This window comes from Pleurodeles waltl, chromosome 6 (assembly GCF_031143425.1).
Source record: "Pleurodeles waltl isolate 20211129_DDA chromosome 6, aPleWal1.hap1.20221129, whole genome shotgun sequence".
Taxonomy (NCBI): Eukaryota; Metazoa; Chordata; class Amphibia; order Caudata; family Salamandridae; genus Pleurodeles; species Pleurodeles waltl.
In genome coordinates this window covers 1,052,189,406-1,052,216,969 of record NC_090445.1, presented here as the reverse complement: position 1 = coordinate 1,052,216,969, position 27,564 = coordinate 1,052,189,406, and the positions used below count along the sequence as shown (strand labels likewise).

General features: G+C 42.4%; 1 protein-coding gene across 1 annotated transcript in view; it reads left to right on the top strand.

Moving 5' to 3' along the window:
* Positions 1-2,175: 2,175 nt before the first annotated feature.
* RPL22 (ribosomal protein L22) overlaps positions 2,176-27,564 on the top strand; it is a 74,849-nt gene continuing 49,460 nt past the window's right edge. Inside the window, exons 1-2 of the mRNA XM_069240001.1 lie at positions 2,176-2,302; positions 10,504-10,608. Coding sequence (XP_069096102.1) covers positions 2,291-2,302; positions 10,504-10,608 — 117 coding nt within the window. The 5' untranslated portion in view covers positions 2,176-2,290. The remainder of the gene's footprint in view (positions 2,303-10,503; positions 10,609-27,564) is intronic.

Below are 27,564 nucleotides of genomic sequence, written 5' to 3'. Positions count from 1 at the left end.
CTCTGTGTCGTCCTCTGCACGTATGGGTGACCTACGGTCAGAGTTGAATACGGGGTGAACCTCTTCACCAATCTCTCCGGCCCATACTTCCTCCCGGACGGGTACTCACTTTAGCATGCATGCACTCTTATGGAAGGCTTCAGTGAAGCGTTTTAAGCTCTCCAGGTGCCCTGCATCACGCTTCCGCGATTTCTTGGGAGCTGTCACCACGTTAACACTCTGGCCTGCTCCAGTCTCTCCAAACGTGCCTGTCCCTTTTGACACCTGTTCAGACAACCTGGCCACACTTTCCTTTAGAGGTGCCAGGGCCTTTGTGATGGCCTGTGAAAGGATGGCATCCACCTCTGGGGGAAGATGATGCTGAGAAGGGCCTTCCCCTGGGGGCAGGTTAAGGAAAAAATTGTGGCCCTGAAGGGACTGAATTATTGCAAGAGGGGGAAACACAGGGTAGCAGCACTGACAGAAAAAAAAAACCTAATAATAATAAGGTTAACCACCCTGTACTCCTGTCAGATTTGATGGCCAACAGCCTCTGCGCACGCTTAACACGGTCTGCATTATAGGCCCCAGCAGGGGTTAAATCCTACCGCAGTGTGGTGTTCTGCAGGGGTTGGAGGGGTTAAAACTGAGCCACAGGCTCTATCCCCCTTCAATGCACTACTAAGACGATTGAGCGCCCACAGTGACTCGATCCGTTTCAGAGATGCGCTCGGGGTCATCACTGCGGCACAAAAGAGCACCCTCTGGTGGACTCGTCACTGAGTGACGACTCTGTGCTTGAGGTGAATTGTCTGCCACAAGATCGTCAGGTGGCAGAAATAGTGTGAAAACAATACAGTTAGTCAGGCAATTAGCACACAAACATTCTAATTTTTAAATAGCTCTACGAGGCAGTAAGGGCAAAAAGTGCCTTCACTGACGCTCGAGCAGTGAAGAAAGAGGAAAGACTATGGCAGCGGTTCATATATATATATATATATAGAGAGAGAGAGAGCGAGAGAGAGAGAGAAAGAGAGAGAGAGACAGTCCAAAAGGGAGAGGATTGGATATGGGTTACCATGGAGATTTGATGGACTCTTGGGATTCGTAGTTTTTTACGTTTATTGTTGAACTTTGAATTGGCTTATATAAAAAAGGGTGAAGAAAGACATACATAATCGTCGTCTCCGGTCCTGACATAGAATTCCATGTTTTCATAGAAATCAGTGGGTGAAATACTTTCTCCTGATTATGTTTTTAAAAGCCTCTCACTTTCCTCTTCTAAAATGTTCGCATGTATTTATAAAATTAATTGCTAGAAATGATGTCATCATTGATATGGAAATGTAATGCAACAATGTAGGTTAATATAAAAAATGAAAAAGGCAGAGTTACTTATATCTGACCTACACAGTCAATGCAGTATGTTGTGTTTGAAGGGACTGCACTTTCCTTGGCATGAAATGTTTTAAGAATACTATAAACGCTCGTCTGTATCGTCTTTTTCAGAATCCATTTAAAAATGTCGCCACGTTAACTAGTAGTCTTAAATGTAGATCTAGTGTGGATATTGGTATTGCACAACAGAAGACTATAAGCAAACGTCATTCATAATTTTGAAAAATTTTAATGTTGTTGAAAAAGAAGCCAAAATAAAAGTACTGCCTGTCCAAGATGGCCGCCACATCCTGACAGCCACGATGAAGACTAGAGTACATTTTGTTTTGCGTCCGACGTAATCCGCCATATGACGCTTGCTGCATGATGCAAATTACGTGATTCAGATCATTGACACAAAAGATAAACTAAGTGGCGACACTGAACTACTTCTAGAAATGAAGCACAAAAATGGCAAATAAACACAATCGTAGTTACAAGCAATGATTCCCGATATCAATTCAGCAAGTAACCCAAGTTTCTAACAACTAGCCAAATCGTCACATATTCTCAATGTTTGTAATTTGCATTTATTAGATAAATCGAAGTTTAAAAGTTATCAAATGTTCTGACGTTTAAATAAAATATTTGTTGATTACTTAGCGCAAATTGTAACGATGTATGAAGTAGATTGTGTTAATCAGCTAAAATGTACAGAACAACGAAAATAGAATTTTCTGCAAAACAATTCTGTAACAGGCGCAAAATTTTACAAAGATCAATGCGCCCTGCTAACGCTGCCCCGTTTGACGACTTGAATAATCGATCACCGACCACCATGATCTGTTCCTAGTTTGATGTATGCTGTCTGCGCTCGGAAGTACTTCGCGCACGCGCGCTTGGCTTTCTTCCTTTCGGCCGTAATTGAGTCGCAATGGCGCCTGTGGTCAGTATCTGGGTGTTCTTAGGTTTTGTTGTTAACTTGGTTTTCATTGCTTAAACTACACCCTTTGCTCTCTCGTTTTCATTGATTCCAGCCTGTAGTCCACTTTAAGAGTGTGGGGCGTCGCGGTTGGGGTACCGTTTTGCAGAGACCGAGGGCACGTTGCGCTGCTGCCAGGCGGCCTATAGCGGCACAGTTTAACAGGAATCCTTACTACCTTGAGAGCTGAGTAGTCTCTGGGGGCTGATGAGCACAGACCCTGTGTGGCGTGCGCACGATTGGTGTTGCAATAGCTTTACTTTTAATACTCGATATGCACGTGACAGTTTCCTCGCATGTTGGAAGCATGTGTCGGTGCAAACGGGGATCCTGCGTTCTAGTTATGCCCGGTGTTAAATGGGTGTAGTCGTCGTGATACCCTGACTCTGTATTTACACCACGCTTTTGAACGTAAATGTGTACATGTTGGCCTATTTTGACCAGAAAACGGCCCACCAAGGGCAAACATGGTGGTCAACATAGCAAAACGTTCCTTTGAAAGTACTGTAGTTTTTTAATTTATATCTTAAAGGGGCGTTTTACCGAAAAGAAAAATAAATTATTTTTAGTTTGTCGGGCATGCTAACTATCGCCAGCAATAAGCATCCCAGAATGTTCCTTTATTTGATATATATATATATATATATATATATTTTAGACGTATTGTGACGCTATAAATCATATTAAAGCAAATGTCCCTCTCAAGCGCCTGTGATAAATGGTGAAAAGTGTGCCTACTCTGCTATACGCCGATGACGCTGTCTTAATGGCACGCACCATGAATGCTCACGAGACGCAGTAAATTCCTTATTGGGATATATGATTGATTTGGACCTTTAAGTTAATATAACTGAAGCCCATTATTCGGTGTGTGGCAAGCCTCAGAGTAAATTGGGGTCAGTGATAATTAATGGCCAGGTTCTCAGCCGCGTTCACGAGTTTTCCAATCTGGGGGTGACTTTTGATGAGAAACATTGGCTTTCCTGTATATCTAAGCGTTGTACTCGTTTTAATGCTGCAGTAGGCTCAACTTTTGAATTTTCTTCAAGGGTTGGTTGTAAACTTATCATATCCCTTGCTTGGGGTGTACCAGTACTAACATATTTGGCATCAATTTGGGGCTATCGAAATAACCCATCACCCCAAAAAGAAGATTTTGCTAGATGCTGGGCCCTGAGACTGGGGTTTTGTTTGTGTGAGGAACTTGATCTGGACTATGTAGAGGATAGCATTAAGATAGCGCCATTGCTTCTATGTATTTCTATCTGGGCAAATAAGTATGCTTCCCTTAATAGTTAAGAACTGTCTATCGTGTGACCAAGGCCGGGTTATCCCTTGGTTAAATTACATTAGGATTACTGCATTTCATTTGGGCATGCCGGAGATATGCTTTCCCGCAGCTATTAAGATCTGATGAGCACTAGGCTAAAATTTAATTTAAAAAAAATTGCCATGTGAAGAAGGAAAGCTAATGAGTTGATTAAACCCTCAGTTCAGGAGTTTGCTACCATCCAGGTTCACCTAGGAGTTGAGTCCTACTTATTTCAGGTTAAAAATGTGAGGGAAAGGACACATTACCAGATTTTGATTGGGAACTGAAAGATGTATTCTGTGCTTCTAGGCCAGTGGTTCCCAACCTGTGGTCCGGGGACCCCTGGGGGCCCACAAAGCCTTTTCAGGGGGTCCGCGAGAGCCTAGAAAATTAAAAAAAATATGAACAAATATTGACAAATTAGGTCACCAGCTTCCAGTAGTAACTCAGGCATGGTTCCCCGGATTTCCATGATGATTCAGTGGGGGTCCCTGGATTCCATTAATGTTAAAGTGGGGGTCCACCGAAATCAAAAGTTTGGGAACCACTGTTCTAGGCCATTTCGACCCAAAAGCATTCAAGTATGTTATTGTGATGGTCCCTCTTTACAGACTGGTGCACTTTGTACACTCTTTTGCATTTTATGTTCCTTTTAGGTGCCGATTTTTATTTTCCATTTTGAAACTAAAGGGTTTTTTACATTGCTGTATACCTTTTTATTACTTACGTATGGTGTCAGATGATTTTGTCTGCTGTGGCGTCTTTTCTCAAATGTGTGACACTGGCGTAGTTCTGTGAATTTTTAATCCTTTGGATGTATTTTAAATTATGTATGTATGATCATTATGACTTTATTTCTATATTATGGTTATCTTTTTAGTAACTGAATGAATTGAATTTGCCCCCACCAAACAAGTAACCATTTATTTGACCATTACATTTAGGTGTCTTGTTTGGGTTTTGAGCCAATTTTAACTTCTTCACTCTCCTACTTGTTATAGTGCCTAAAAGAGGGCATTGACTATTTTGTATACTTTTTATCTTTTACCTTTTAATTGCAGTTTTAGTATGCTCAATACCATGCTGAACCAGATATGATTCGACTTAAACTTGGGACTGTTGTCTGTGATAACTTCTTTTGAGAGATGCCTCCCATAGCCATAGTCCACAAAATTTAGTCATGGTTTTGGTTTTTACCTCACCCACTAAAGTCACCTCTGGCCTTTTCGAAAAGTAATCCATGATAACTATGGCAAATTTATGCCCTGCACTTGACAACTCAAAAGGACCACACATGTCCATAGCTAATTTTTACCTCGCTTTACACAGAAAATTTAATTGGTCTCTTTAGCAACATTAGACTTCACAACAAGTGAAACTCAAATATCCTCTCACATTCCTCTCTACATCATGATCCGTTCCTGGCCACCAAAAATCCTCCCACACCTTACTCTTCATGAAATACTGCTTATGCTGACACTAGCCCAAATGTCATCCTTACAAAACGGAATGCTCCTTCTGGTGTTACAAATGATAATTGTCTGGATTCCGCATTTAACAATATCTGGTAATAAACACTCAACAGATCGAGGGTGAAATACCAGCATCCTTCCTTTACTTAAGTCAACAGTTCTCCTATGTTGGGTATGGAATGACGATCCACCCATACGTTGCTGTTCGGATCTGAGATCCACACACATTCTGATCCTGCTGTTACGTTTATGGGCTGTTGCTGTCAAACTCAACCATTCTGATGATTCAGTATGCTCTGTGCCTTCCTCCAACAACCTGTTCAGTTCTTCCTTCAAGACATCCTTTAGTACAGTCGGTACACTGCACACCTTGTGCGTGTTTACCACTGTACTTTTTTAGAAAATTTTTGTGAACAAACTTTTTCAGACATCTCAGCTTTCATTCATAAAATACACTGGAAACTTTCGTTCGCCTTTCAGATTCACTTAGTTCCAGTACTAAAACCTGCTCACCTTAGTCAACACTATTTTCATTGCATGTTGTTCACACCATCCTAACAACGTTTTTCCTTTTCTACCACATACAAGCGGCACTGATTATTTCTCCCTCTGAATCACAAATTTGCTTGAAAGTGCCCCATCACAGGTAATTTTGTTCCACAAAATCCAACCAGCTCTACATCTGTTGCCGACAATTATTTTTTCCCACCTTGCACCAAGTTTCTTTATCAATCAATATATATGGCCAACATGAGTCCACCCACATAGCCACTTCCACCTTATCATTTTCTATCAGACGTTTAGGTGGATGGTATGATCTGTTCACTTCATCTGCTGCCTGTTTTTTTTTTTAAGATTCATCACACATCACCAACTCTTCTACATCCTCATCTGACACACCTTCCCCTGGGTATTCTGCATCTTTTCCCATCCCTTGTTCCAACATATTTACACTATGCTTGGGATTACATTTTTCTTTACTGCACACTCTTGAAACGTACCCATTCGATTACACTTTGAACATTTCCTTTTTATTGCTGGTCAATTTCCATATATTGCATTATGTTTCGTGCTTCCACACCTGTAATACGATTTCTTGGAATTCTCCGCACCTGTGCCTGGCTTGGTTCTCGGTTTTGTTTTGTCTACAATCTGTGCAGCAACTTGTGCAGCATCACTTCTTTCTAATTCCTTTACATGTTGTAATGTATTTTATTCATTTAGCAGCTATTATAGCGTTCTCTAAAAGTGGCTCTTTTAAGGTTAGTAACTTTTCTTGAATTCTCATGTTAGATGTAAAATTTGTTAATCCCTGATACTCTCTTCCTGGAGATCTTTCAATTTACATGTAGCGACTACGTTTGAAGCACCACTACTTATTGATCTACTGTTTCATTGGGCAACTGCGCACGACAAAAAAAAATTCTGCTGCTCTACAACCAGTCTGACTTTTTTTCCATAATCCATTGCTTTCATTGCCAGCACATACTCCTACTTTTCTTCCATGTTTGATTTCATTCTCCATACTCCGTCTATATGGTAGGGTTTTTAACACGGTCTTGCCCTCCGCTCCCAAATTGTGCTTCACCATTGCTACTTTCTTTTTGCAGTGAATATTTCCCTACCCATAGCTTCTAAATGTTTCAAAGGCTTCCCACCAATCTTCCCATGGTATCACAGGTTCTTCCTGAGTGGCTAAAAAGACAGGTGGGGGAATTACAGACTGCTTTTTGCCTACGTTACACCAACAAAACAAACATTTACAAAAAAGGTAGTCACCATTGTCTTGAAAACAAAACTTACATTAAAAAGTAGTCACCACTGTTCAAGTATCTTCTTTCTGTCTTAGTGTTCTGCTGTCACAAATATTTCATTCCATACCTCCTTTAAATGCTGTATATTTTCCTTATACCTAAGTTGTGTGTAGTTGGCTGTCTAGTTCCAATACAACACCCAAAAGGGACCTGCCAATAGGAACTCCATAACAGTTTGCTTCTCACCAGCATCCAATAGAATTACAGCGTGCTTTCCATGACCTCTTTCTTAATATAATTGGCCTTCAGTTTCAGGCATCTCATGAGATCAGAGCTTTTCGGTGATGGCTTTCCCACATTAGTTTGCTTCCCAGAATCGGAATGTGCACACGTCTAAATCCTTACTCCGGTAATATGCTTTTATGCTCCCCCCCCCCCCTGTTTACATTTGTTATAACATGCTCCGCTGTGGTTCCTATCCTGTTGCGGAAGCAGCTGCTGGTTTTCTTTTCCCTTCAGCTTAAAAGCTTACGTTGGTTCTGCACCTGCTTAAGACAGCTCGCGCAGTCATTGCCTCTGACAGCGCCTGGTCTAACAGGGCTCCTTGCCGCCGATGATAGCGCTTGATCTCACACTCCTCTCCCTTGCATCACACAGCTTATGCCCACTCACACAGACCCTCCTCAGAGACTAGGCTTGTCTCGCACTCCTCACCTGCCCGGGGGTAGCTGCGCCACAGGTATTCGCAGCGCTCTTGTTTACCCGCACCCTCTGCGCTGGCAGCGTAAATGCCTTGGCAGTTGAACTCCCTGCCTTGTGCACGCTACACTTCTTGCGCTACTCCCAGGTGTCGTGGCTAAGCTTGGTTGTGATTGGATTCCTCATGGTGCTTTCTACTATCTTTACTTCAACCTCGCATGTTTCCCCACATCGCCTTAAAGTAGGGTTGGTCCATTAGGTGCTGCATCACATCCTTGTCGCCATAAAAAAAGACCCTTCTTCTTGCTGGTTATGACAGTTTGTAAGGTTTATAGATTACATTAAATAAGCGATCCCTGGCAAGCTGCAATCGCCGACTGCTGGGGGAGATTCGTCTTGCTAAACATAACACATTCAAATGTTCCATATTCTAACCTGCAACCGGTTCCCGGCTACATTTAGTTAAAACTATGCAACACTATAGTCAGGGCCACTAGAATTATGCGGAAGGAGAGGGGAAAATTATGCGGCAGGGTTGAGTAAATTATGCCCAAAGAGAGGGCAAATTATGCAGCAAAACATGGTACATTTTGTAATAGTATCTCCGTTATTTCATAATTTTTTTAACTTGGTAACAGATCTTGATATTGCCTATACTGCATTAGTATCTGTTTAAAATCCAAATGTAGCAATAAGCATCAGAACGGTGACCAGTACAGCTTTGCAAAAGAGCCTTTTATAACGCAGCAACACGTCTCTGCATTTTTAGTAACTTTTGAACGGTTGGAGCTGGGAACGCTTTTTGGGGGGGGGGGGGGGGGGGGGGTAAATCTGCTGAACATGCAACAGGTTGATTGTGTCAACTGCAACGAATCTAATTTTGCAAAAAAAAAATACAACTGCAGCAGCTGCTCAATCGCATAATTCCAGTGGCCCTGACTATAGTTCGAGTAATCTGAGTAACTTGTATTTTTATTCTAAATAAATACCTTGTTCATTTTCTGTTCTAATTGTTGACATTTATTGGCTGCCAACTGTTACACCTAGGATTATAGAGAATAATAGATGTGTAACTGTGAATTATGGGGATGTTTTTCACTGAGCGGTTCTAATTGACTTCAATTAGACGATGAGAGCAAAGCTTGAATTTTCAATGTCACTCAGAACTCTGAGGTGAAAAACATCCTTGTAATCTACTTTTTACCCAGCTATAATTTTGTTATCTATGGTCCCAGTATAATATGCTCATGCTTTCAACTGCTGTTTAGGTACAGAGAGGTAACTGGGAAGCCATGCATAACATGTCCTCTCCTCCATGGCCCAAATGTAAAGAAATATACCTTATCTGCCATCCTACTGCCTTCCTTGCCACTCCTGTGATGTGCTTCTGTATTTACTTAAGTAGACATGCAGTGTTCCATTGACAGGCTCTTAAGGAGTCCTGTCAACCCGGCCTAGAAGGCTTATATGACGTAGCAGCAGTGGGTAACACGTTTTGTTATTAACTGTTGCTGTGTCATAGCAGTGAGTTATCAGATTTATAATCTGTTGTAAATGATAGAGGATTCTCATGGAAGCAATATACAACATAATACATACACTGTACATAGTATTATAGTGAATACATGAAGGCAGTGCTGGGTTTTATAGCAACATGTTAAATGAATATGTAGGAACAGAGTATTAAGTTTATTGGGTAAGTTTGTTGTTTATGTACTGATTGATATTTTATTGTTCCAGTTATTTAAATCAATACACAGTAAGTGAAACCAAATCTGTAAGCATTAAAATATATAAACCTTAAAATATTGCAATAATTAGAAAGTGTTGATCCTCCTGTTGTTCCACAGATTGTCATTCCCAATTTTCCTTCCCATCTTTTGATTGCTAAAGATAATGTTATCACTTGTCTGACTAGTTTAGGTGTGGAGCCCTGAAAGCAGACCGGAATATCCTTCTGTATAGTTCTTATCCATTCTGTTTTGAAGGAGCTTTTCGACAGCTTCTTTCAGGGCATAAGCAAATTCTATGTTCAACATTTCAGTCTCTGCGTTACAGAGGCAGCACATGCTGTTGGTACACAGGGGTTGTTTCCATCAACAGTCAAACTGGAGAAATGGCAGGTAAAGGAGCCTAAAAGCTAAAAATGTGGAGATGACCATGAAGTTCAGGTTGAAGTCTGAGTATGATTGCCTTTGAAATTAGTAAGATTTCATTGTATACATGCTGCTTTTATGTTGAGATGCCCTTTATGTCAAGGAATTCTTGTTCTACCAGCAGCTTCCGAGGGGCTCTGGTAATTGTTGGATAACTCGCTTAGAAATGGCAGATTATAATTGACCAGGAGATCCTTCTCACCTGGACATGCCAAAGAGATTATATCAAAGCTGTTAAAAGCTGTTATTGTTTTTGTGTTCAGAAATTGGAAATTAACTATGCATAAAAAAGATAAAATATTCCTGCCTGTGTGTTGGAAAGCTTAAGATTTAACAGTTACATGCCCTGTAGAAGAGGGTCAAGCAACACTTTTTTAAAACTATTTCATGGAATAGTGGACTTGGTCTGGGATGCAAGTCATAGTTAAGTGTATTTTTCCTTGGGAATACGTTCAACAGTCAAATTTTAACATCCACCGTGCTTGATGTTCATTTAATCACTGTATTTAAATCTGATGTTAATATTACAAGTATCTAGCCCTCCAATCCAACATTGGATTCCCCTCCACTAAGTAGGTCCTAGAACCACTTGGCTGTTAGTAGCTTCTGCATTGCAGCAAAAGATGATTTGCTGATAATCCAACATTCAAAATAAACCAGTCACTGGGCCAAGGGGGGCCTGTCCTTTACAGAGTTTACGTTTGTCGTGCCATAGTTTGCAAAGAAAATGATTCCTCAAACACGTGACACACTATTGTGTATTCACTTGCAGAAGAAGCCTGCAACAAAGGGCAGCAAAAAAAAGAAGCAGGTTCTGAAGTTTACTTTGGACTGTACCCATCCCGTTGAAGATGGCATCATGGATGCGTCTAACTTTGTGAGTATTTTTTGTCATTTATTACATTTTATTGTGAGGGTGATGAACATGGCTGCTAATTAATTGGACAAAAAGGATGACTACCAACTTTTGATCTGTGTACATGGTCATTTGCCTGACCTCTGAGCCAAAATACTCGACTACCGTTGGACAACAGACTATCTTCAGGTTCCTAAATATACATGAGCGACAGCTTCTTCTGCCTAGAAACCTCTCCCCTAGAGTTTACTACACCTCGCACTCATTTATCTGCCCAAGGATCCTCAGAGAAGACTGCTGCAGTAGTCTTTACCTAATAATAATAAACTTCCTCTTTTTTCCCTTTATCATCTCAGGCTCCATACATTACATGGCAACAGCTCTAAAGAATAAATAACATACGTTCACCAGCATACAGTTTCTCCTGGGTGATACAGCCCCATATCAAACTCTTCACCTTAGTGTTAAGTTGTTTCTGAGGGTGGCAGTGGAAAATATTGCTTTTCACTGAGCGTTTTGCTGTGTGCTTATTTTTACTCTGTTGCAGAACCCCAAATGTCTGTGCAATTCTGGTCTCTTCTGAAGGCATCTAACTTAGAATGACTACCCCAAGCAAACATCGCTGTTATCATATACATTTGTTTTGATATCTCTGAATCTGATATCGTTACGTTATTAAAATTCACAATTTTAATCCCAGTAGTTGTTCTCATAATCTAGTTTCAGGTTTGGCAAGCTAACCACCGCAGGACTGGCTATATATGAAATAAATGTTTTATTAACGTTACAGCTATTGGCACTGAACTACTGAACAAAGACAATGTTAAAAATCAGTTTCTGAATATAGCACTTTGTTTTGTGCTTTTGAGAGTGCAAAGTACAATTTGCCGTGTTGACCTATTCCCCTTCGTAGGCTCAAGAAGTGTTAAAAAAAAAAAAAACAGTAACTTGCCATCTTTAAAAATAATTTGGTATTAAAGCTTCGCGTTTAATTGTAATGTAAAGTGTTATTTAGTAATAAATTTGCTTTTACTGCAACCTGGTACTCTGATTCCAGTCAGTTTTCTTTAGTCTTCTTTGCAGTATTGTCTGATTCATAACTTAAGAAACATTGAAGAAAATTATTTAAGGTCAGTTCATGCCAGTTCTGGAAGTGTATTTAGCTTCAAAGCTTGGCGTCACATTTGATGTTTGCTTACGGGCTCTTTTGTCTTCCATGTTGTTTGTGATTGCTTTGCAAGTTGCTTTTTTTGGTCTCAGAGAGGTGTCTTCGACACTGACCACTAAGCCTTTACAATTTGGCCAACATCGGGCATAGCTTTATTCTCTGAATAAAACTGTATAAAATGCAGTGTTTACTTCATTGTAAATGCCTCTGATCTCAGACAATCTGGCAACGTTAAGAAAAATCAACCCCTCCTCCCCCAACCCACAAAGGAGACAAGTATGATGTTTTCATGAGGTTAGGTGACCTAAGTCCTTGGGCTCTAAATTACAATTTGAAAGGTGATCCTGATTCTGCTTTTAACTGGGGTTACCCACCGAGTGAGGATTGCAGCCCATTCTCATTGAGCGCAGTCAGCGGCCCAGTGGTGTGGAATTGTATAAAATATTTACTTGTCCATGGGAGACATTGCTTCATAAATCTACTTGCCCTGCAAAAAAAAAAATCCACTTGTCCCTTTGGTGCTATGTAGTGCGGTGACAAATTATGGCAGCAATCTCATACAAGAGCTCTGATGTCAGTCTCTCTCATTACGCCAAGCCTGATACTGTTGTAAGGTTTGAATACTAGCAGTTCCCTTATTATGCCACCTTTGATCAGATCTACATATAGGGGTAAGCAATAGTTCCAGGGTTGGAATACCCTGTTTAATCTTTGCAAATGTACTAACTTGTATGTTTTGGGGGTTTTCACCAGCTCTTCTCTAAACTTTTCCCATACAGAGAAAGCCGGAAATTTACTCCTGACAAGGGCAGAAGTAAATTCTTCCAGGGTTGGGGAAAAGTGGTTGAAGGGAAAGGGAACTTGTAAGCACTCAACGCATTTTCGCATGAGCAGATCTACACAAGCATATTTGATCAAGCTTAAGTGCAGTTCACAAATATTTTCTAGGAGTATGATTTCCTGACCTACTTCTGTGAATTCATGAAAGCCAGAAATTGTCACTAATGCAAGGACAAATACCATTGGTGCACCTTTGTGATTTCCTTTAAGAATTTAGACCTTTTTTGTTTTTATTTCAATTCTTTCTCTCTGTTTATCAGCTGACTTCACTGTGAGTGGCAGCATTCTGATCTTTCACAAGGAGCATTTTGGCACATAAAGTAGTTAAATTCAGTGCCTTGAACTACTGTGGCAAGATGTACTTTTTGAAATCAAAAATATTTTGATTGTTTGGTATGATGGTGAGAGTCCAGCAGCTCCCACAACAATAATGTTTCACAAAAACCATGTCAAAACAACACACATTGACAAAACCAAAAGGCTGACCGCCAATGTCGGCCCTACTGGCTTTGCCTATTGTTGTTTATTTTATGTTTCCCATAATCTTGTTGGAACTAGTTAAACTTTTTTTTTTTTTTTTTTTTTTCTATTATGTTTTTTTTTGTTTGTTTTAAATACTAGCGCGCATTACAAATTTTACTGAATTATGATTCAAAGAAATGGAGGGGCAATATTTCACTGCAGTTTAGCAAAACTTTTTTTTCCTAGTTTCATTTTTTTTGTGAACATTTTATTTTGAAAGCAAAGATCACCAATCTTGTTTTCAAGCTTCTGCAAATATTTGCATCAAACCAGAGAGTATGCTGGGAGCAATATATTTAGTCTCATATTATTAAACTTTGCAGTTGGGTGTACACATTTTTACATTGGATCCACTGCCAGTAGTGCAGCTTATAGCATTTTGTTAGTAGCCACCCAAATAATAAAGACTTTGCTTTAATGGACCATAAAGTGTGAACCGCATTAACATATGGGCACACATATTACCTTAACTGCAGACAATGCCCTTCTCTGATTCATAATGGGGTACTGTAAACTGCCAGCCAAAGGGTTTGTACTGCAGGGGGTTGGGCCTACTTGTCCAAAAGACAAAATAAACGTGAAAACTTGTTTTCTTTGACCCTAAATATGGCCTTGGCGTAGGGCTATAGGAACTCCACGCCATTGGTGGCCTGTTAATATCTTGTATGGTTGTCTCATGTTGTATAGATTGTAGTCACATTGTTAATGGCTGCAAAGACTGACGTATTGTTTAATGATTTTATATGCACTTGCAGAGGATATTTGTGGAGCATTATGTGCCTGGGTGCATGTTCTCAGGTGTGGGTTGCACACTTGTGCATTGCTTCAGATGGCTTTTTTGAGGCATCTTTGGATTGAATTGCATTCTCTGTGCATATGCTGTTGATTTAAGATTAACTTAAATCCTTCACAAAGGGTGAGCTAGCAAGCAACTTGGCTAGCTAAATGGCTCTGAACTGGTGTGTGTGTGTGTCAGTGTCAGATGTATCAGGAGTTGTCGATTGTGTGCTCTTGGTGTGCTGCGATCTTAGTATAGCACTGGTGAGGTGGCAAATGCTTAGCCAGCAGCATGACTTAAGTCAGATTTTGTGCCTGATGAAGTCAGGCGTTTTCTAATATGTATTGTTGATGTGTTGAGTAAAGAATAACTTGATATGGATGTGTTTTTTTTTTTGTTTTTTTTGTTTTTAAATCAGGCTGCAAACGTAGCTGATTTTTGAGCCCTGTTGCGACATATTGTGGCCTGTAGTTGTCACTGAGTACTCTTGATGTAAGAATTCTGCCTACCAACATCCAAATGTAAAGCATCCTTTCGGAGAATGCCAGTGAAAGTACTTCTTATATTTTATTTTCAGCATAACAATGTTTTGAGAGTAAGCTGACTTAAGTATACAAGTTCTTGCTTTGCACCTTTGACATCAGCCCTGCACATAAGTGATGAAGTGATGAGAAATGCCTGCCCTTAAGAAACCTAGCTCATCTGTCTCCATGTATCAGGTTTACATGTTTTTACCTCCTTTGCACACCATCTTTTGTGAGCGCTCCTGAGCGTGAGCACAATCTGTCCTTGTTGCATTGTGTGAAAGTTTCCATTTCATCACATTAAAGCTGACTTTCCCATAGGTACCAATTCCTAAGGTCAGCCTGCTGAGCTTTCTTTATAGTAAATTACCACCTCAGTCATTGCTAACATTATTTCTATTGTACGTTGACAGAGGTGGATGCTGCCCTGCTTTCATATGCTTCTGCACGCTTTCATATGCTTCTGCACACTTTCTCTCTGGAAATTCAGGCTGAGGTGGATTCATTAAAATGAGATTTTCAAGGAGAGTGTTATAAATGAGGTCTCTGGTTCGCAGTCAGGTTACCCCCTGTCCAAGCAAGGACCCTCACTCTAGTCAGGGTAAGCCACACACAATCCAAATTATCCTGTGCCCACCCTCTGGTAGCTTGGCACTGAGCAGTCAGGCTTAACTTAGAAGGCAATGTGTAAAGTATTTGTGCAATAAATCATGCAATAACACAGTAAACACCACAAAAATACACCACACAGGTTTAGAAAAATGTAGAATATTTGTCTGCTTAAAATAAGGTCAAAACGATCAAGATTTGATAAGTACAAGTTGAAATGTCACTTTGGTAATAGTCTTTAGTTCTTAAAAAGCAATAAGTGTCTCTTACACAAAGTACCTGATTTGCGTCTAAATTATCCGTACGGGACCACAGAGGAGGAGATTTGTGGAAAATGGGGAGATGTGCGTTAGTTTCTCTGGGACCGCACAGACAATGTGTCAATGCTTTTCCACGCAGCAAGGGCTTTGCGCCGATTTCTGACGTGCAGACCTGGATCCTCTTCGGGTTGCGGGGAATTTGGACACCCCGGGGATGATGCGGCGAAATCCTGGGTGTGCAGGGCGAAGTCACAGGAGCTGTCGATCCGGTGGGCAATGCAGGGAAATATCTGTTGCACAGCAGACACTGCAGCGATTCCTCTTGCAGGAAGTCGGGCTGCATTGTTCTGGCTCAGCTATGTGTTGATCCGGTGGGCCGTGCATTGAAGTTCCGGTCGCAACACTGGTGCTGCGTCGTTCTGGTTTGGCGTTGCAGTGATTTTCTCAGCAGAGCCAGAGGGCAGCAAGGCAGCTGGGCAACAGCAAGGCAGCAGTCCTTTACAGCAAAGCAGTCAGGTGAGTCCTTTGCGCAGCTAGGCAGCTTTTTTTAGCAGGTTGCATGTTCAGAGTTTATTTCCCAGGAGGTATCTTGTCAAGAAGTGTCTGAGTTGGTAGGGTGGAAGGCCCTGTTAAAATACACAAATGTGCCTTGAAGTGGGGGAGACTTCAAAGAGTGGCTTAGAAGTGCAGAAGGTCCCCTTTCGGTTCCATCCTGTCTGCCAGGGTCCCAGTAGGGGGTTTGGCAGTCCATTGTGTGAGAGCAGGCCACTGTCCTTTGAAATGTAAGAGTCCAGCCCAGGAAGACCCATTTAGTATGCAGATTTGTGCAGGTATGACTGAGCATCCTGTGTTTGGGGTTGTCTGAGTGAAACGCAGAAGGGAGCAGTCGGCTAACTCTGTCAGACGGAGATTGTAAGCCTCAGACGGATTTAAGTGCAGAGAAATGCTCACGTTCTAAAAGTGGCATCTCTAAAATAGTAATATTAAATCCAACTTCACCAGTCAGCAGGATTTTGTATTACCATTCTGGCCATACTGAATATGACCTTGATACTTCTTTCAGATCAGAATCTACCACTCCAACAGTGTATGAGGGTAGCCCTAATGTTAGCCGGTGAAAGGAGCAGGCCTCACAGCAGTGTAAAACGAATTTAGGAGTTTTACACTACCAGGACATATAAACTACACAGGTAAATGTCCTGCCTTTTCCATACATAGCATCCTGCCCTATGGGTTACCTAGGGCCTATCCTAGGGGTGACTTATATGTAGAAAAAGGGTAGTTTAAGACTGGGCAAGTACTTTTAAATGCCAATTGGAATCGGCAGAGAAACTGCACACACAGGCCTTTCAGTGGCAGGCCTGAGACATGGTTAGGTGGCTACTTAAGTGGGTGGCACAATCAGTGCTGCAGGCCCACTAGTAGCATTTAATCTACAGGCCCGGGGCACATGTAGTGTAATTTTACTAGGGACTTATACGTAAATTAAATAAGCCAATTGAGTATGAGCCAGTGTCACCATGTTTTAAGGGAGAGAACAAATGCACTTTAGCACTGGTTAGCAGTGGTAAAGTGTGCAGAGTCCTAAAACCAGCAAAACAGTGTCCAAAAGTAGAGGGAGGCAGGCAAAAAGTTGAGGGTGACCACCCTAAGGCTGTCCGGTCTAACACAGTTTGTCAGTTGTGTTTGAGGTTCAGAATGAAGCTGGCTGCAAAATATTTCCGCTCAGTGGAATTTGGCCATCTTCCTGGTTGGTAATCTCATTTGGATATTGTAGTATTAGTCCCATGGTATGACTTTGTTATATTTCCCAGGCTGTGAGCTTTTTTGTTGTTGGGAAACCCATTTAAGGGTACCAGTCATAAGTAAGCACCCTTAGGGCCCCTGGTTACCGCTACAGGACCCATGTCTAACGCATGCAGGACAAATATTTTTTGATGCATCCATCCTGAACATGCTCAAGTCCATCATTTTCAAACTTTGGCCACACCTATTGAAGGCTGTTGTGTTCTCTGGCATTGGGGTAAATATTGCAGCTCTTAAACCCTTTGCTGGAAGGCCTTTCCACCCCTTGCTGAGCTTTTTGGCTTTTTGGGGTAGCTTGTGCTTAGGGCGCCGTAATTTCTTTTTTCTTCTTCTAGATAAAGGTATCCATGCCAAATCTGTGTCCCCTTTTTTTCCCAACATCCTGGGGATTCTAACGATACCCAGATTTTGTGGATTCCCCTAGAGGGGACCAAGAAAATAGGCAAAATTATAGAAACATTTGATATATATTTTTTTTTTTTTGGTACAGGGAAACGGTGCCCCGTAAGTGTCAGTCTTTTTTGTCCCCCTAAAAACAGAATCCACAACTGGTTTACTGCAGTGGTTCCCAACATTTTGATTTCTGTGGATCCCCACTTTCACATTAATGGAACCCAGGGACCCCAATCTGAGTCATTACAGGAAGCTGGGGACCTAATTTGTCAATATTAGTTAATATTTTTTAATTTTCTAGGCTCTCGCGGACCCCTTGAGAAGGCTTCGCAGACCCCCATGGCTCCCCGGACCACAGGTTGGGAACCACTGGTTTACTGTACTAAAGTCACCCTCTTCCCAGCTTTCAGGAACATGCAGAGTTCAGTCAAAAGCCTAATTTTGTACCACAGACATAGCCAATTTTCCCTATTGTTTGTGCTCTCAGCCTACTTCCAGTTTGTGGTGGAAACCAGTGGGAAACCCATGGGTGATATAGCAATGTTATACATTTCTGAAAAAAAGGCAAGTTTCCGAATTCAGCAAGGTGTTGTGTAGATTCCTGAAGGTATTTCAAAGGAAGATAACTTTCAAAATGAAGAAACTGAAAATGATTCAGAAGAAATACATTTGTGGCATCATTTTATCTGTAATTGTTTGTCATGATGGCCGTTTGACAAAAACAATATAGCTTTACATCCTCTATACCCTTCTTGTTGCGGGATATAGGGTTTGTAGGTTCTCAAAGAACCCAGGGTACCTAGAGCAAACAGCTGAGTTACATAGTTTAAAGGGTTTTCATTGCGTACCGAGCATAGACTAATTTTTATAGAAAAGTGCATATTTCTGAAACGGGCACAAGATCGAGTTTAGGAGCAGTGGTTATTTCTATATTTCTGAATTTGTGGGTACTGGTTACTAGCATATGATTTGGAGGGTATTTTTTAAAATGTAATTTTTCTTTTACACTGGCTTTCATTTGAAAGGCTCAAATGCAGCAAAATCCGGGTGGTAGTAACTAATGTTCTACTATTCTATACTCCCACAAGCCTCTCGATTTAAAAAAAAAAAAAAAAAAAAAAAAAAAAAAAAAAAAAAAAAAAGTACCTCACTTGTGTGGGTAGACCTAGTGCCAGCAACAGGAAACTACCCAAAGCGCAGCATAGATGCATCTCATTTTTTCTCTTTTGGCCCTATATTTCAATATGGGTAGCTCTAGATTCTGGACCCTAGCTCAGCCGACACTTATGGAAACCTAGCCATCCTGTACATTATTGAAAACTAGACACATAAGGGTATCCATCACCGCATATTACCCAGAATTCTTTACAAACCTCAAACTTTTGATTAAAAAACAAAACACATTTTCTTCAAATGTCTGTGATGGAAAGTTCTAGAATCTAGGTGGAACCACCAACTTCCTTCCACCAGACATTACCCCAATAAAAATGGTACCTTTTGTGGTGGGCCTAGTGCCAGTACTGGAACAAATCAAACCAAGGTCAAGGAGGGCCCCTTTGCGAGGACTCCCATAGATATTTGATCAGTTCCTGTCGCAAGCACTAGACCCATCCACACAAGTTGGGCAGCATTTTTATTGGCACAAGTTGAGAAATGCTGGGTGGTAGGAAGTTTGTGGTTTTCTTTTGATTGTGTTAGAATATGGCACAGAAATACAAGAAAATGTGATTTTAGTCACTTTTGGAGCTTTGCAGGGCATTGTGGGTAAGAAGACTTGTAGGGATCCTTTTCCTAGAGACAATGTACACCTTGGCAGAGAAAGACAAACGACAAATATTATTGCACAACCATTAATTCATGAAGAATTAGTGATGGATTAGTATCTGGAAGTTTGAGTACAGTTTAAGTATTATGAGTTAATTTGAGCAGCTGATATCAGTTTGATAGTTAGATTGACTAGAGTAATGGAGGGGTGGAGGAGGAAAGAATCCAGAAGTGTCAATTGGGAGTATATGGTAGTAGGATTTAGGCTTGACATAAGTAAAGGAGGATGGAAGGAGGGAAGAGTCCGTGGAAGAGGTTAGGGAGATCATAGAAGCAGGGTGTAAGGAAATGCCCCCTGACTTTTTGCCTTTGCTGATGCTAAGTTTTGATTTGAAAGTGTGCTGATGCCTTCTAACCAGGCCCCAGCACCAGTGTTCTTTCCCTAACCTGTACTTTTGTTTTCACAATTGGCACACCATGGCATCCAGGTAAGTCCCTTGTAACTGGTACCCCTGGTACCAAGGGTCCTGATGCCAGGGAAGGTCTCTAAGGGCTGCAGCATGTCTTATGCCACCCTGGGGACCCCTCACTCAGCACAGACACACTGCTTGCCAGCTGGTGTGTGCTGGTGAGGACAAAACGAGTAAGTCGACATGGCACTCCCCTCAGGGTGCCATGCCAACCTCACACTGCCTATGCAGTATAGATGAGTCGCCCCTCTAGCAGGCCTTACAGCCTTAAGGCCGGGTGCACTATACCATAGGTGAGGGCACCAGTGCATGAGCACTGTGCCCCTACAGTGTCTAAGCCAAATCTTAGACATTGTAAGTGCAGGGTAGCCATAAGAGTATATGGTCTGGGAGTCTGTCAAACACGAACTCCACAGCACCATAATGGCTACACTGAAAACTGGGAAGTTTGGTATCAAACTTCTCAGCACAATAAATGCACACTGATGCCAGTGTACATTTTATTGTAACATACACCCCAGAGGGCACCTTAGAGGTGCCCCCTGAAACCTTAACCAACTACCCGTGTAGGCTGACTGGTTTTAGCAGCCTGCCACACTCGAGACATGTTGCTGGCCACATGAGGAGAGTGCCTTTGTCACTCTGTGGCTAGTAACAAAGCCTGCACAGGGTGGAGCTACTATCACCTCCCCCTTGCAGGAGCTGTAACACCTGGCGGGGAGCCTCAAAGGCTCACCCCCTTTGTTACAGCACCACAGGGCATTCCAGTTAGTGGAGTTGCCCGCCCCCTCCGGCCACGGCCCCACTTTTGGCGGCAAGGCCGGAGGAGATAATGAGAAAAACAAGGAGTCGTCACTGGCCAGTCAGGACAGCCCCTAAGGTGTCCTGAGCTGAGGTGACTCTGACTTTTAGGAATCCTCCATCTTGCAGATGGAGGATCCCCCCCAATAGGGATAGGAATGTGACCCCCTCCCCTTGGGAGGAGGCACAAAGAGGGTGTAGCCACCCTCAAGGACAGTAGCCATTGGCTACTGCCCTCCCAGACCTAAACACCCCCCTAAATTCAGTATTTAGGGGCTCCCCAGAACCTAGGAACTCAGATTCCTGCAACCTAAGAAGAAAAGGACTGCTAAGCTGAAAAACCCTGCAGAGAAGACGGAGACACCAACTGCTTTGGCCCCAGCTATACCGGCTTGTCTCCCCACTTTCGAAAAGACACTGCTCCAGCGACGCTTTCCCCAGGACCAGCGACCTCTGAATCCTCAGAGGACTGCCCTGCTCTAGAAGGACCAAGAAACTCCCGAGGACTGCGGCTTTGTTCACCCAAGACTGCAACTTTGTTTCCAAAGAAGCAACTTCAAGACAACTGCGTTTCCCGCCGGAAGCGTGAGACTTGCTACTCTGCACCCGACGCCCCCGGCTCGACTTGTGGAGAAACAACACTTCAGGGAGGACTCCCCGGCGACTACGAGACTGTGAGTAGCCAGAGTTGCCCCCCCTGAGCCCCCACAGCGACGCCTGCAGAGGGATTCCCAAGGCTCCCCCTGACTGCGACTGCCTGCTTCCCAGATTCCGACGCCTGGTAAAGACTCTGCACCCGCAGCCCCCAGGACCTGAGAGATCGGAACTCCAGTGCAGGAGTGACCCCCAGGAGGCCCTCCCCCTTGCCCAGGTGGTGGCTACCACGAGGAGCCCCCCCCTTGCCTGCCTGCATCGCTGAAGAGACCCCTTGGTCTCCCATTGATTTCCATTGGAAACCCGACGTGTGTTTGCACACTGCACCCGGCCGCCCCGTGCTGCTGAGGGTGTACTTTCTGTGCTTACTTGTCATCCCCCCCCCCCCCCCCACACACACACACACACCTTGGTGCCCTACTAAACCCCCCTGGTCTGCCCTCCGAAGATGCGGGTACTTATACCTGCTGGCAGACTGGAACCGGGGCACCCCCTTCTCTATTGAAGCCTATGTGTTTTGGGCACCACTTTGAACTCTGCACCTGACCGGCCCTGAGCTGCTGGTGTGGTAACTTTAGGGTTGCTCTGAACCCTCAACGGTGGGCTATCTTGGACCCAAACTTGAACCCCGTAGGTGGTTTACTTACCTACAAAAACTAACAAATACTTACCTCCCCCAGGAGCTGTTGAAAATTGTACTGTCTAGTTTTAAAATAGCTATATGTGATTTATTTGAAAAGTATATATGCTATTGCGATTATTCAAAGTTCCTAAAGTACTTACCTGCAATACCTTTCATTTGAAGTATTACATGTAAAATTTGAACCTGTGGTTCTTAAAAAAAACTAAGAAAAGATATTTTTCTATACAAAAACCTATTGGCCTGGAATTGTCTGAGTGTGTGTTCCTCATTTATTGCTTGTGTGTGTACAACAAATGCTTAACACTACTCCTTTGATAAGCCTACTGCTCGACCACACTACCACAAAATAGAGCATTAGTATTATCTCTTTTTGCCACTATCTTACCTCTAAGGGGAACCCTTGGACTCTGTGCATACTATTCCTTACTTTGAAATAGTGCATACAGAGCCAACTTCCTACAACAGGGTGAGATAAATGAGGGCAAATTTAGTAGGGTTGTTTGGGAGGTCATGGTAGTAAAGTGAGGTTTGGTGAGTTAGGTGTGGAAGCGGAGGGGAAGAGCTTAGGCAGAGTTATTTAGGAGATGAAAATAGTAGAAAGGATTTGGGATGAGTCAGAGTGGGAATGGAGGATAGATTGATAGAGACATGACTTATGATGATGGGTAGATAATTGTGATAAGATGAGAGTGGGGATTCATAGATATCTAGTATAACAACCCACCCAGGAGCCATGCAATGACCCATGAACATGCCAAGCACAGAACACACACACACACACACACACACACACATACACACACATATATGTACATACAATACATATTTAAACCTGTTTGAGTATATTTACCCATGGTTTTAAAGAGTGTGTGGGTGTAGTTTGGTATGCCATAGTAGCAATACATATTTTCGATAGAACTATGCATAACTAGAAATATACACATAATCAGAAAAAATATTTATCAACATAGGCATATGCAGTCCATAGTTGTTTGAATATGGTGGTTATGAAGGAAAGAGCCAACTCTTGAGTAGTTTTCCTAAGACAAAGTAATCTGTCTCTTATAGTTGGGGTAATGAGTTCCATAGTTTGGGTGCTTGAACGGAGAAGGATGTACCACCTATAGTCTTTTTCTTGTATGGTGGTGTTCTAAGGCGGGATGCCAATCTTGAGCGGAGGTTTCTTTGAATGCATTTGGTTATTTTGTTTCTGATAAAAAGCAGTCCTGTTCCATGTATAGCTTTGTGGGTGATACAAAGCAGCTTGAAAGTGCATCTTCTGGCAACGGGTAATCAGTGTAGTGCTCTCAAGGCAGGGGAGATGTTGGCTTGTGGCTTTACATGTAATAGTAGCCTGGCTACAGAGTTCTGAATACGTTGTAGTTTTTTCATAATAGATAGAGATGGTCCATGGTAGAGGCCATTGGCATAATCCGGTTGGGATAGTACAAGCGAGATAGTAGCTTGCACCTTGTGTGGAAATCTGAGGTGGGGTAAGATGCGTCGTAGAGTCTTCAAGGTGATGAAGCTTGTTCGTGCTAATTTGTCCACTTGGGCATTCATAGTTAACTTGGAGTCCATGGCGATTCCAAGGTTTTTAACTTTCTTGGATAATTGAGGAGGTGGTCCGAGATCATCAGGCCAGGCGCACAGTGGGTCATAACGTTTCCAGTCACCACATATGAGTATTTCTGTTTTGGAGGTATTCAGTTTGCGATGGCTCCAGGTCATCCACTGATCAAAGGCTCTGAGGCAACTGAAGATTAGTGGGTTTTCAATGTTTTTTGGGCATTCTAATTTAAGGAATATTTGTGTGTCATCTGCATAGTTGTAGCATGTGAGATGAAAATCATTGATCAGTTCTGGTAATATCATGTAGATGTTGAAAAGCAAAGGGTGAGATGATTGCTCCTTGGGGGACCCCTGCTTTTGTGAGGTAGGGTTTGGATGAGGAGGGGGGCGAGTAGATGATATTAGATCTTTTATGAAGAGAGGAAGTAATCCAGTCGAGAGCAGTCCCTTGTATGCCGGTTTCGTGGAGTCTTTGAATTAGGGTGTCATGGTCAACCGTATCAAAGGCAGCAGAGAGGTCCAAGAGAAGTAGTGCAGCAACTCCATTGCGCTCGACTGTTTTTAAGATCATCCCAGATCGCTAGGAGTGCTGATTCAGTGCCTCTTCCTGGGCGAAATCCAGTTTGGAAGTCCAAAAGTATAGAATTGTCTTCAATGAGTTGTGACATCTGGGTGAATGCTGCTCTTTCTATTAGTTTTCCCAGGAAAGGTCCATTTGTGATTGGTCTGTAGTTGTTGGGGTCCTGCGGGTCTAGGTTTGTTTTCTTTAATAACAGTCGTATGTATGCCTTTTTCAGGTCTACAGGAAAAGTTCCTGTAGTGATAGTTGTTGAAGATTCTTCTTACAGGTGTGCCAGCAGAAGTAGATAAGAGTTCTTGAAGATTTGTGGTGGACAAGGGTCAGAAGAGAAACTGGAAGGCCTGCTTGCTTTGACCAAATATATAAATTCACCTTGGGATATTTGTTTGAAGGACTGTAGAAGCTGGGTTGTTTACTCTTCGAGGGTATGTTAGGAAAGGGTTAGGTGCTGATGGTTTTCTTCTGTTTTAAATAGGAGTCCAATGTGTCTGCCATGGTTGTGTAATGAGTTGCCAGTTTGTTTGTGAAATCTTGAGTAGTGGGATGACTTACTTCCATGCATGTAGGTTTACAAAATTATTGAGAATTTTATAAAATTCCTTGGTTGTAGATTTAGCATTTTGAATTCTGTCGGAGTAGTACCTATTTTTTGCTTTTTTGATTGATTTGTATGTTCTGTTAAGTTTGTGTAGCTGCAGTTTGTCTTGAATGTTGTTTGTTTTGAGCCAGGTCCGCTGCAACTTTCTGATTTGTTGCTTTTATCTTTTTAACTTCTGTGTTTCCCCAAGGTGTTGGTTTTCTTTTGTCGGGTTTAGTTTTTCTGAGTGGTATTAGAATATCAAAAGCTTCCTGTAGCCACTCATAACGTTTTGGAACATAATTAATTGTATCTAGATCTGTGTTGCCTGTTAGTTGTGTTTCTAAGCGATCCAAATTGAGTTTGCTCCATGGTCGATAAGTGCATGTATGTAAGTAGTTGTGGGATGTGTTGATTTGTGGAGTTTTATGTCAGAAAGTTATCAAATGGTGGTCTGACCATGTGATTGGCGTGATGCTATGAATGGTAACTAGTTCAGACTTAGCAAAAATTACATCTAGGATGTGTCCAGCGATGTATGTGGGATTGTGTACAATCTGATGTAGGTTCAATGCGACTAGGCCAGTGGTGATAGCTTTTGGATGGGGCATATTGGGTTTGTCAAACCAAATCTTTAGATTCCCCCAAGAATGCATAGGTTGGAGTATAGTGTAATAAAGTTTGAGACTGTATCTAGAAAAGTATCTGGGAATGTTGAGTTGTTGGGTGGAGGTCTGTAAAGGCGGAGAAAATTACAGGAGGAAGTTGGAGTAGGGTGGCATCTGGTGAGGAGGGCTTCACAACCTTGTATGGATATGTTGTCTGCTTTACTGAGATTCATTGCTTGTTTAAAAATAATAGCTAGTCCACCTCCTTTCTTGCCTATACGGTTTCGTGTGATGGTTTGATAGCCCGGAGGAAGGGCTTCGTGCAACACTGGGGCCATGTCATCTCCCAACCAAGATTCTGTTACGAATAGTAAGTCAGGTTGTGTGTCTGTGGTGCTTGTTTTTTTGAGAGTGATAGAGCATTTATGAGCTGGCAGTTTATAAAATGTGTGTTAGTGGCAGTGTTTTGTTTAGGAGAAGGGTAAGCAGTATAATTTGAGCTTGAAGCAGGTGTGTTGTGATAACTGTGTGAGGCTCACAATAGTCTTGCTTTTCAATGTAGTGTTCCTCTTCCAGCAGGTTAAGGAGGCATTTTGTCGAGTCTGTGTGGGTGGGTGGTGGACTTGGTGGCTGAGAGAGACATGAAGAGTGTACTGTTTTTTGTAGGGTAGCCCTATTATGTAATAAACAAGGGGATGCAAAGTTAAGAGTGGCATGTTATTTTGTTTGCCTCTGTTTAGTGTGGATGGAGTATGGGTTAGGGGTGGTGGAGGAGCATTTGGATCATGATGTAAGGCTCTAAATTGTGCAGTGGAGGAGAGGCTAGTGAATGAAAGTTGCTGGGTTGGGGTGCTTGTGGTAGGTGTTAGTGAAGAGTGAGAAAGTAGGGGTAAAGACAGGGCTTGTATTCTTTGTGTAGTCCTGAGGGTGGAGTGGGTGTGACGATAAGTGTAATGAAATTTTGTGTTGATTTGATGTGCTGATGTGTGGTCTGTATTGTTTTTGTGGAATAGTGAGAGGGGCTATTAATGTAGTTTTTGGTGAGTGATTCGTATGCAAGTTACTGCTCGTGAGTGGAATTAGTGTTACAGAAGGTGTTGATGTGTTTCGGCGATAAATGTATGAGATATGTAAGAGGGGATGGATGTGTATCAGGCGAGTTAGTGTTAGTTGTGGTGACTGGAAGAGGTAATGTGTGGGGATTGTATGGTTGTGTGTAATTGGTGAAGAGAGGGGAAGGGTGTTTGTAGATTGTGTGTTGGAAGGCTGGGTTTGGGATTGTTATGATGAAAGGTGGTCTGTGTGGAGCAAACAGGATAGTGTTGGTTAGTATGAACAGGTTGTGTGTATCTGGAAGGCTGAGAGAAATGTATAGTGTGGTTTTGTGTTGTGTGGGTGATGGCAGGTTGTGTTAGTGGGAGTGGACAGAGTAGTGTTTGTTGTGAGAATGCAGGTGTTTGACTGTTGTAGTTGTGGAGGATATGTGTATGTGTTGTATAATGGGTATTGTGTTGGGTGATGGGACATTGCAATCTGTCTGCGGTGCGGCCAGTTTGTGATGCATGGGTTGGATGTCTTTGCAGATAATGTGTTTGCATTTGGATGGATGTGTAGGGACTGAAATCATTCCTGGTCAATTGAGAATTGGGCAGCATTTCTGGCCCTAGTCCCTACCAGGCCCAAACCGCAACTGCCCTTGTCCTCTCCCCCTTTGCTGAGACGCCCTGAGTCCTAGGCTTAACTAGCCCTACTGGCCAATAGAAACCTAGTCCTAACCTAACCAATCAGATTTGTAATTCTGATTCAAACAACTAATGGGAGACCCAGCCCTAATCACCATTCATACCCCTAATCCTGACCACTAATCACAGCCATGGCCCTAGAACCAGCAACCAATCAGATTCCCAGCCCTATCCACCAAACACAGCCCTAGAACCAGCAACCAATCAGAATCTCAGCCCTATCCACCAAACACAGTCCTAGAACCAGCAACTAATCAGAATCCCAGCCCTATCCACCATTCACAGCCCCAGCCCTGGAACCAGCAACCAATGGAAAGACCAGCCCCCAACAACCTATCACAAGAACATATGCAACAACCTATAGGAACTTATATAAGGAGCAAGTTAACTGAAGTCCAGTTCCCTGTGGGCAGGGAGGAGGCACCTGCTGCTCTATTCAGAATCTCTTTGGATACAGACAGGCTGAATCCACTTTTTCAAGCAAGCAGAGTCTACTTTCCAGGCAAGGGAGAGGTTGGCTAAAAACAAACACTGAAATACTGCTTGTCGCGCACTCAGAAATGTGGCTTTTATAAGGCAAAAAACAGGGGAAGCAGACAGTTTCTAAACACAATTTAAATCACAGAAAGAAATTAAACCGTCTCCTAAACACACACTGCAAGATGT